This window comes from Myotis lucifugus, unplaced genomic scaffold, assembly GCF_000147115.1.
Source record: "Myotis lucifugus unplaced genomic scaffold, Myoluc2.0 scaffold_585, whole genome shotgun sequence".
Classification (NCBI taxonomy): domain Eukaryota; kingdom Metazoa; phylum Chordata; class Mammalia; order Chiroptera; family Vespertilionidae; genus Myotis; species Myotis lucifugus.
The window spans coordinates 55,683-66,726 of NW_005871633.1; the positions used below are offsets into that span (position 1 = coordinate 55,683).

At 52.4% G+C, this 11,044-nt stretch overlaps 2 protein-coding genes across 2 annotated transcripts in view; both read right to left on the bottom strand.

The window, feature by feature from the left end:
* Positions 1-443: 443 nt before the first annotated feature.
* On the bottom strand, positions 444-2,911 carry LOC102425210 (heat shock 70 kDa protein 1). Its single transcript, XM_006104595.3, has one exon. The coding sequence runs from the start codon at positions 2,719-2,721 to the stop codon at positions 796-798; it is 1,926 nt and encodes a 641-aa protein (XP_006104657.1). The 5' UTR covers positions 2,722-2,911; the 3' UTR covers positions 444-795.
* The window catches only part of LOC102425512 (heat shock 70 kDa protein 1-like), a 19,134-nt gene continuing 8,533 nt past the window's right edge, over positions 444-11,044 (bottom strand). The window contains exon 2 of the mRNA XM_006104596.3: positions 444-804. Within this exon, the coding sequence (XP_006104658.1) occupies positions 796-804 (9 nt within the window). The 3' untranslated portion in view covers positions 444-795. The remainder of the gene's footprint in view (positions 805-11,044) is intronic.

Here is an 11,044-nt window from a genome sequence, read left to right on the forward strand (position 1 = left end):
TGCATTTGATCTCCAGCTGGGGTTTACAGAACCAGTGAACCTGCACCTCATTTTTGCTGTTCTGCCCACCCCCAAATGTATGTACTGTGTAACCTAAACAAAAGATAAGACTCACAGGTCAGAAGTGGGTACTGAAAAGCTTTGCCCACTTAGTGCAAGTGAGGACCCATAAACCCCTCTGAACTCACCTCTTCTACCCAAACCCCTTCTGCTGCTCCAGTCCCTACTCTCCTCTATAACAAGTCCCACCCCAATCAAAATGGTCACCTAGAATTTTTGTTTTCTGACAGCGGTGTCATTTACCACCTAGAATTAAGTCCCCACAAAAATAGCCATGGCTTTTAATATGTGCACCTTTCTTCAGAAGTACTGTCCCTTTCACTGTCTATGGAATGCAGATATTTCAGAAGAGCCCATTAACCTCCCAAATAAAAACAGGCACAAATTATTAACATTTTATTTTTCATCCTTAACTTACAAACTATAAAAAAAAATCCCATGACTTTTGATCTGTTACAAAGTCCCCACCCCCCCAAAAAATAAGACAGAGGGTGGCAGTGTTGACTCATTTAAGAGAGAAAAGACACCCTAGAGAACCAAATAATACTACATGCAAAGAATTCTAGAGGAAACATTGGTTACAGCAAGAAGAAATAATACAAACAAGCAAGTTAATCACGTTAACCTAACTTTAGATTGAACTGAAAGTTTTAAAAAAAACAACACACATACAGGGCAATAGCAAGGTCCTTAGGTCCCCTCTGAGACAAATATGAAAAAAATAAGGTAGGGCCCCTAATCCACCTCCTCGATGGTGGGGCCAGAGCCAGAACCCCCTTTGGGGGCCTGAGCCCCAAAGCCAGCAGCTCCCGGGCCTCCCGCCCCCTGGTACAGTCCACTGATGATGGGGTTACACACCTGCTCCAGCTCCTTCCTCTTGTGCTCAAACTCCTCCTTTTCCGCCAGCGTGTTGGAGTCCAGCCAGGAAATCACCTCCTGGCACTTGTCCAGCACCTTCTTCTTGTCGGCCTCGCTGATCTTGCCTTTGAGGCCCTCGTCCTCCACGGCGCTCTTCATGTTGAAGGCATAGGACTCCAGGGCGTTCTTGGCAGACACCCTCTCGCGCTGGACCTCGTCCTCGGCTTTGTACCTCTCAGCCTCCTGCACCATGCGCTCGATGTCCTCCTTGCTCAGGCGGCCCTTGTCATTGGTGATGGTGATCTTGTTGGCCTTGCCGGTGCTCTTGTCCATGGCTGTGACGTTCAGGATGCCATTGGCGTCGATGTCGAAGGTCACCTCGATCTGGGGCACGCCCCTGGGGGCCGGAGGGATGCCGCTCAGCTCGAAGCGCCCCAGCAGGTTGTTGTCCCTCGTCATGGCCCTCTCGCCCTCGAACACCTGGATCAGCACACCCGGCTGGTTGTCCGAGTAGGTGGTGAAGATCTGTGTCTGCTTGGTGGGGATGGTGGAGTTGCGCTTGATCAGGGCCGTCATCACGCCCCCGGCTGTCTCCAGGCCCAGCGACAGGGGCGCCACGTCCAGCAGCAGCAGGTCCTGCACGTTCTCAGACTTGTCCCCCATCAGGATGGCTGCCTGCACTGCCGCCCCGTAGGCCACAGCCTCGTCCGGGTTGATGCTCTTGTTGAGGTCGCGCCCGTTGAAGAAATCCTGCAGCAGCTTCTGCACCTTGGGGATGCGGGTGGAGCCCCCCACCAGCACCAGGTCGTGGATCTGGGCCTTGTCCAGCTTGGCGTCACGCAGGGCCTTCTCCACGGGCTCCAGCGTGCCCCGGAACAGGTCTGAGCACAGCTCCTCGAACCGCGCCCTGGTGATGGACGTGTAGAAGTCGATGCCCTCGAACAGGGAGTCGATCTCCAGGCTGGCCTGCGTGCTGGACGACAGGGTCCTCTTGGCCCTCTCGCAGGCGGTGCGCAGCCGCCTCACGGCTCGCTTGTTCTGGCTGATGTCCTTCTTGTGCTTGCGCTTGAACTCCTCCACGAAGTGGTTCACCAGCCTGTTGTCAAAGTCCTCCCCTCCCAGGTGGGTGTCCCCGGCCGTGGCCTTCACCTCGAAGATGCCGTCGTCGATCGTCAGGATGGACACGTCGAAGGTGCCCCCGCCCAGGTCGAAGATGAGCACGTTGCGCTCCCCCTTGCCCGTCCTGTCCAGGCCGTAGGCGATGGCGGCGGCCGTGGGCTCGTTGATGATCCTCAGCACGTTCAGCCCCGCGATCACCCCCGCGTCCTTGGTGGCCTGGCGCTGCGAGTCGTTGAAGTAGGCCGGCACGGTGATCACCGCGTTGGTCACCGCGTAGCCCAGGTACGCCTCGGCGATCTCCTTCATCTTGGTCAGCACCATGGACGAGATCTCCTCGGGGAAGAACGCCTTGGTCTCCCCTTTGTAGCTCACCTGCACCTTGGGCTTGTCCCCGTCGCTGATCACCTGGAAAGGCCAGTGCTTCATGTCCGACTGCACCACCGCGTCGCCGAACTTGCGGCCGATCAGCCGCTTGGCGTCGAACACGGTGTTCTGCGGGTTCAGCGCCACCTGGTTCTTGGCCGCGTCCCCGATGAGCCGCTCGGTGTCGGTGAAGGCCACGTAGCTGGGGGTGGTGCGGTTGCCCTGGTCGTTGGCGATGATCTCCACCTTGCCGTGCTGGAACACGCCCACGCACGAGTACGTGGTGCCCAGGTCGATGCCGATGGCCGTGGTTTTAGCCATGCCGGCGCCCTGCTCCCTCGCCGCGCGCTGCGGTCCGGGCCTTTCAGAAGCGGCGGTCCCGGTCGGGTCGGCGACGGGAACCAGAAGCTCGGTCTGTTCGGAAGCGGGAGCCTGAGCGCGGGCGGCGGGCGGCGGTCGGCGGTCCTCGGGGCTGCGGGACCGCGGAGGGCGGGGTCGCGACGAGCGGCGAGGAGGGCGCGGAGCTGGCAGGTCGGGGCGGGCTCGCTGCTGCGGCGCGGCGGGCGCTGGGCTTATAGTTCCCCGCCGAGCCCCGCCCTCCCCCTCCGCTCGCCCAATCCGCGGGCTGGGCCTGGCGGCGGGTCGGGAACATTCCAGGGGGTTCCCCGCGCGCCCTGCCCCCGGGCTCCCTCGGCCCAATCAGCGTCCTGGGTGCCGCCCTCCCAGAACTCTCCAGACGCTTCTGGGTCCCGGGAGGGGCGCGTCCAAGGGGGCGGGGGCGGCGCTCGGAAGTGAGGGAGCTGCCGCCGCCCTCTCGGTCGGTCCCGGACCCCCCCGCCCCGCCCCCGCTGCCCAATGGAAATCGGCCACCGAGGGGGTAGGGGGCGGTGGCGCTCAAACCGGTTGTTGGGTTTAAAATAGGAAACTTCCCGAATTTCTTAAAGAGGGTGGGGCATGTGCGGGCCAAAGGGACTCTGATTGGACCCCGGCCCTGACGGACGGGAGCGTCGGGGGCTGCTCGCCTGGAGGATCGCCGGGCCTCACGGCGTCTCCCTGCTTATCTTTAAAAGGGAAGCAGAAAAGAGATCCTGCGGTACCGGTTTGACACCAAGTTTAATCTACACGGAATATCTGGGGGCGGGGCATCTAAATTTCCAAAAGAGAAGCAATCAGGTAAATAGGCAGCTCTTTTCCCCCCATATTTTATTATTTTAAATACATTTTTTATTGTTGATAGTATTACAGATATATCTGATTTTTCTCCCCTTACCCCCTCCTCCCAGCCCCATCCCACCTCCCAGAACTGGCAGTTCTTAAACTGGAAGAGGGAACGTGCTGGGGGCGGGGGGGGGCGGGGGGAAAGGGGGCGGGGAGGAAGGCCTGGCGGGTCCGCCGCCGGTGCCCCAGTTCACGCCCAGTCTCTCCCCTTTGCCTGGGGCCAGTCTCCCGCCAGAGAAAGAAACACGTTTTGCTATAGACTCTGTCTTTAAGGCCTTTCGGGCTTCTCTCTCACTCCTCCTTCGGGCCCAGCCTCTCCCGTCCCTCCCCTCTGCCTTCTCCATTCCTGCTTCAGCCTGCAGGTGGCTAGGCCCAGGGTTCACCTCAGAGTCCCTGCAGCCCTAGGCCCTCCACCGATTTTAAAATAAATGCAATGGTGAGCTGCGGGGATGTTCAGTTCTCTTTAACATCTGGCCAGATGGTTGTGGACCTATGAGCCAGGAGGTGAAGGTTCAATTCCCAGTCCCCGCACATGCCCTGGTTGCCAGCTGGATCCCCAGGAGGGGGCTTGCGGGGGCAGCTGACCAATGATTCTCTCTCATCATTGATCTCTCTCTCTCTCCCTTCCTCACCCATCCTTTCTGAAAACAATAAAATATACATATATAATTAACAGCATCATGGCACAGCTGGTTGGCAGGTGGCCAGTTTTAAGGTAACAGGTGGGGAATCACCCAGTAAGGTGGGAGGGGCTGGGGGGACCCAGGTTCCAGTTCCAGCTCCTCTAAAACTTCCGGTTATTTGCGGTGCACATAATTCACCCACTTGGTTATTTTATCCCACATTCCAACTTAACTGCGCATGACCCTCCCTACTGTTTTAAAGACGTCACATTCGGTAATTTATTTTGGCTTTTTTTCTTCTTCATCCTTTTGGGCATCAGGACCCCTTGTGAGGCGCCGGAAATGAAAATGTGAGGGACATTAAAGCAAAAGTAAGGCCCTAGCCGGTTTGGCTCTGGATAGAGTGTGGGCCTGTGGACCGAAGAGTCCCAGGTTCGATTCTGGTCAAGGGCACATGCCTGGGTTACAGGCTCCATCCCCAGTAGGAGGTGTGCAGGAGGCAGCCAATCAATGATTCTCTCTCATTATTTTTTATAAATAATATTTTTATTGATTTCAGAGAGGAAAGAAGAGAGAGAAGCATCAATGATGAGAGATAATCTTTGATTGGCTGCCTCCTGCACACCCCTCACTGGGGATCGAGCCTACAACCCCGGGCATGTGCCCTTGACTGGAATCGAACCTGGGACCCTTCAGTCCGCAGGCCGACGCTCTATCCACTGAGCCACGGCAGCCAGGGCCTCTCTCATTATTGATGTTTCTCTCCCTTTCCCTTCCTCTCTGAAATCAATAAAAATATATTAAAAAATAAATAAAGCAAAAGTAAGGGGTTCACAATCCATTGAAAAGACTTGTTGCTTTAGCCACATGTATTTTTTTGGTTAAATCCTTACTCGAGGATATGTTTTTATTGACTTTTAGAGAGAGAGAGGAAGGGGGAGAGAGGGAGAGGTAGAGAGAGAGAGAGAGAAACATCAATAGATTGCCTCTGGTGATTGGGGATCAAACCCGAAACCCACTTATGTGTCCTGATCGGAACAGAACTCGAAACCTTCTCAATGTACAGGAGGATGCTCCAACCAACAGAGCCACCCGGACAGGGCACACCCACATGTATCTTTTAAAATTGAATTTGTGAGGGTGACATTGGTTAATAAAAGTATGTAGGTCTCAAGTGTATAATTCTATAATCCATCCTCTGTATATAGTGTGTTCGCCCAAAGTCAAGTCTCCTTCTGCCACCGTTTATCCCCCCTTTACCCTCTTTTGCCTCCCCCCCCCACCATCCACATGTCTTTTTTTTTTTTTTTTTTAATATATTTTATTGATTTTTTACAGAGAGGAAGGGAGAGAGATAGAGAGTTAGAAACATCGATGAGAGAGAAACATCGACCAGCTGCCTCCTGCACATCTCCCACTGGGGATGAGCCCGCAACCCAGGCACATGCCCCTGACCGGAATCGAACCCGGGACCCTTCAGTCCACAGGCCGACGCTCTATCCACTGAGCCAAACCGGTTTCGGCAATCATCCACATGTCTTGAGCACAGCACAGAACACATAAGCGTGCACGTGGGAGGAGGCAGTTTTTAAAGAAGGGAAGGAGTCTTGCTTTTGAATACCTTGCTCAATTGGCATTTCACACACACACACACACACCATCAAAACACCTCTTATTTGAAGCCAAGGACATTCAGCTGTTTCTTTCTCTTTTATCTTTGTTGTTAAAAGTATTATGAGTACCCCCCTTTTCCCCCCACTGACTCCCTCCAGCGTCACCCTCACCCCCAGGCCTACTGTGCTATTTTTGTTGTTGTTAATCCTCACCAGAGGATTTTTTTTTCCTTGCTTTTCAGAGAGATTAGAGGGGGGCCAGGGGAAAAGAGAGAGAAATGTCAACTGGTTACATTGGATACATGCCCTTGGCCAGGAATAAACCACATACCCGTAGGTGCTGGTGCTGGGCCAACACTCTAACCCAGTGGTTCTCAACCTTCCTAATGCCACGACCCTTTAATACAGTTCCTCATGTTGTGGTGACCCCCAATTTCATTGTTACAAATTGAACATAAATAAAGCATAGTGATTAATCACAAAAACAATATGTAATTATATATGCGTTTTCTGATAGTCTTAGGTGACCCCTGTGAAAGGGTCATTTGACCCCCAAAGGGGTCTTGACCCACAGGTTGAGAACCGCTGGTCTAACCACTGAGAACACCGGCCAGGCTAGTTATGATTTACTCAAACTGATCTAAAGTAAAGTTGCAAAAGGTTGCTTGAAAGATGCAGTGTGTGTGTGTGTGTGTGTGTGTGTGTGTATGTGTGTGTGTTGCCCTGGCCGGTGTGGGTTAGTGGTTGGAGTGTCAGCCCAAGCACCAAAGGGTCTCAGGTTTGATTCCTGGTCAAGGGCACATACCCGGGTTGCCAGTGGAGCCCCGGATGCCTGGCTGGTGAGGGCACGTCGGGAGGCAACCAATCATTGATGTTTCTCCCCCCTCCCCACTCCTTCCTTCCTTCCCTTTCACTCTTTGAGGAATAAAAAAAATCAATGGAAAAAAATATCCTTGGGTGAGGATTAACAACAAAAAAAAGAAAGACGCCCTAACCGGTTTGGCTCAGTGGATAGAGCGTCAGCCTGCGGACTCAAGGGTCCCAGGTTCGATTCCGGTCAAGGGCATGTACCTTGGTTGCGGGCACATCCCCAGTAGGGAGTGTGCAGGAGGCAGCTGATCGATTTTTCTCTCTCATGGATGTTTCTAACTCTCTATCCCTCTCCCTTCCTCTCTGTAAAAAATCAATAAAATATATTTTAAATAAAATAAAATAAACTTAAAGCACTTATATCAAGTGCTGACTTTAAAAAAAAGACGCTGTGTGTGTTTGTGCAAGTAGTAACCTTTTTTTTTTATTTTTAGTAGTAACCTGTTTTTACATTCAGCTGCAGCTCCCTAATGAATCGCCTCCTTAGTCTAGTCAAACCTAAGGAATTTTCTATTTATTTATATAATCTGACTGGGAATTCTTCAAACTTCCATCTTAACTGCCCAATGTATGAACACTTATGGAGACCCTTAAGCCACCCCACCCCCTCCACCTCTCAGCTTCCTCACCATCAGATGCTGCCAGCTGCAGTCTGGATTCTCTCCTTCCTTCTCTACAAATCTGCAATTTGGAATACCGTTTTTTAAAAGTTTTTGTTGTTGTTAATCCTCACCGGAGGATATTTTCCCATTAACCCACATTTTAGAGAGAGTGAAAGGGAGGGGGAGAGACAGAGAAACATCCATGTGAGAGAGACACATCAATGCCTCCCACATGGCCCTGGTCGGGGATTGAGACTGCAACCGGAATCGAACCCAGAACCCTTCAGTCTGAGAGCCAAAGTTCTATCCACTGAGCCCAACCAGCGAGGGCTGGAATACTTCCTTATTGGTTGGAAGCAAAGGGCAGCACTGTCTGTACTGCCTGGCACGAAGGAATGGCGACAGGGGCTCACATCTTACTGCTGGTGGGATAGCGGGAAGAAAGCCACTAGACATGCTGTTTTCCATGAATCAGAGTCAACTGCACTGTAGTTTAACCACTTTTTAAAAAAACATATTTTATTGATTTTTTACAGAGAGGAAGGGAGAGGGATAGAGAGTTACATAGAGAGTTAGAAACATCGATGACAGAGAAACATCGATCAGCTGCCTCCTGCACACCCCCTACTGGGGATGTGCCCGCAACCAAGGTACATGCCCTTGACCGGAATCGAACCCGGGACCCTTGAGTCCGAAGGCCGACGCTCTATCCACTGAGCCAAACCGGTTAGGGCGCTTAACCACTTTTTGAAAATATCTCTGTGGATTGACCTGGAAACCTAAACCTCTAGATATATTTGTTTTCTATTTCCTGACAGGAAGAGGGTCTCTCTAATGTTTGTCTTTCCTTATACACTGATGCTTCCCATGGCAAGAACCTAGTCACAGCCCAGCCAGCGTGGCTCAGTGGTTGAGCAGCAACCTATGAGCCAGGAGGTCACAGTTCGATTCCTGGTCAGGGCACATGCCCGGGTTGCCGGCTCCATCCCCAGTGGGGGGTGTGGAGGAGGCAGCCAATCAGTGATTCTCTCTCATCATTGATGTTTCTATCTCTCCTTCTCCCTCCCTCTCTGAAATCAATAAAAATATTTTTAAAAACCTATATACATATATTTTAAAAAAAGAAAATTACTGACATTTCACAAGTATGTCTTAGACGTATAAGAACAGTGGACGGGGAGGGTTGGGGGGCAGGAGGGAGGGGGGTAAGAGATCAACCGAAGGACTTGTATGCATGCATATGAGCATAACCAATGGACATAAGACACTGGGGGGTAGGGGAGGCCAGGGGATTGTCAAGGGCGGGGGAAAAAAAGGACACATATGTAATACCCTTTGTAATACTTTAAGCAATAAAAAAATTAAAAAAAAACAAACAAACAGTGGACAGAACTCCCTTAAAGAAGCTAGAAGCTATCGGCCTGAGACATGCCTATCTGCTGTGACCTGCCCAGTTAGGAATTTGTGACCAGACCATCCTGTGTGGTTACTTTTGGTCACTGAGCTTGTCAGAATTATTGCATAGCTCTCTTTTTCGTCCACAGGTTTTTATCAGGATTGGTGTGTGGAAGGAGTAAGGCTCAGGTTCTCCAAGCTAGATGGGCTGTGGGGTCCCCTTAAGGGTGGGGGACTGGAGAGGGAGTGCCAGGAACGCTCTTGCCTGCTGCAGGAAGTGTGGGGGAGGGAGGCCTTTCTCCGTAGTTACAAGATATATTTTCTTCTCTCTCTTTTTCCTAGTTTCTCAAACAGTACCATTTTTCTTCAATTTTATTTGTTTAAAAAATGGTATGATATTATTTATCCAGAAAAAAAGCAAAGGAGATAACCTAGAGCCAATCATTTTTATTTATTTTTTATTTTTTTAATTGACTTCAGAGAGGAAGGGAGAGGGAAAGAGAGATAGACATCAATGATCAGAGAGAATCATTGATCGGCTGCCTCCTGCACACCTCCTATTGGAGATCGAGCCTGCAACCTGGGCATGTGCCCTTGACCGGAATCGAACCCTGGACCCTTCAGTCTGCCGGCTGATGCTCTATCCACTGAGCCAAACCAGCTAGGGCGAGCCAAGCATTTTTTAAAAATATATTTTCATTGATTTCAGAGAGGAAGGGTGAGGGAAACATCAATGATGAGAAAGAATCATTGACTGGCTGCCTCCTGTATGCCCCACACTGGGGATCGAACCCGCAACCCAGGCATGTGCCCTGACTGGGAATTGAATTGTGACCTCTTGGTTCATGGGTCAGCCATTTAGCCAAGCCAGCTGGGCTAGGGTCAAGCATTTTTAACAACCAAATGGCAAAGACTTCAGTTAACTTCAATGACCTGGAAACCCTGTGGACTTCTGGCAGCATGGGGGAGGAAAACCTGGGATGGGGGAGACCTGAGTTTGCATCTGAACTCTACTACCTTGTTGAAGTTTTTCATTTTTTAGCAATTAAGTATTCAGAAGTTAACTAAATTACACATCTACACTAATAAAAGAGAAACATGGTAATTGGCGTACGACCGCTACCCTTCCCATTGGCTAATCAGCATATCCTTATGCAAATTAACTGTCAGCCAAGATGGCGGCCTGCAGCCAGGCAGCTGGAAGCGAACATGAGGCTTGCTTGCTCCAGGGACTGCAGACTGCAATGTTCCCCGCCTGCCTTGCCGGCCTCTGAGCTGGCAGTTTGAAACATTCTAACAAATATAGGCCGGGATCTCAGAGCTGAAGTTATACATTGTTTCGATTATAGAACCGAAACAAACCAGATACCTGCTCTCAGAGCTAGAGCCAGAGCTAAAGCTGGCCCAGAATAAAATAAAAAAAAGGAGCGGTTGGGAGCTTCAATCAACAACCGCCAGCCTGAAAGCAGCCCTCAGCCTCTCACCCAGACTGGCCAGGCACCCCAGTGGGGACCCCCACCCTGAAGGGTGTGTGACCAGCTGCAAACAGCCATCATCCCCTCATCCAGGGTGGCCAGGCACCCCAGTGGGGACCCCCACCCTGATCCAGGACACCCTTCAGGGCAAACCAGCCGGCCCCCAGGCCTCTATCCTATATAGTAAAAGGGTAATATGCCTCCCAGCACCGGGATCAGTGGAGCCGAGAGGCCTCCTGGCACCGGATCAGCGTGACAGGGGACAGCGTCCAAACCCCCTGATCACCCTGCGGCTGTGTGTGACAGGGTGCGGCGTCCCAACCCCCTGTTCGGCCCTGCTCTGTGTGTGACAGGGTGAGGCGCCCCAACCCCCCCCCCCCCACCACCACAGGCCTGCTCTGTGTGTGACAGGGTAGAGCCATAACCTCCCCATCGGCCCTGCCCTGAGTGTGACAGTGGCTGCGCCCCAACCCCCTGATCAGCCCTGCTCTGTGGGTGATAGAGGGCGGCGCCCCAACCCTCCCTCCCCCACGGGCCCTGCTTTGTGTGTGACGGGGTAGAGCCATAACCTCCCCATCGACCCTGCTCTGTGGGTGATAGAGGGCGGTGCCCTAACTCCCCTATCGGCCCCTACTCTGTGCGTGACAGGGTATGGAGCCCCAACCCCCCTGATGGTCCCTGCTCTGTGCGTGACAGGGGGCAGCACCCCAACCCCCTGATTGGCCCTGCTCTGTGCGTGACAGGGGGTGGCGCCGCAACCTCCCCATCGACCCTGCCTTGAGTGTGATAGGGGCAGTGGCCCCAACTCCCATTGCCCTGCTCTGAGCCCGACCAGGGCTGCACTAGGA

Coding starts and splice junctions, on each gene's coding strand:
- LOC102425210 (XM_006104595.3), bottom strand. CDS start 2,721: ATGGCTAAAACCACGGCCATCGGCATCGACCTGGGCACCACGTACTCG.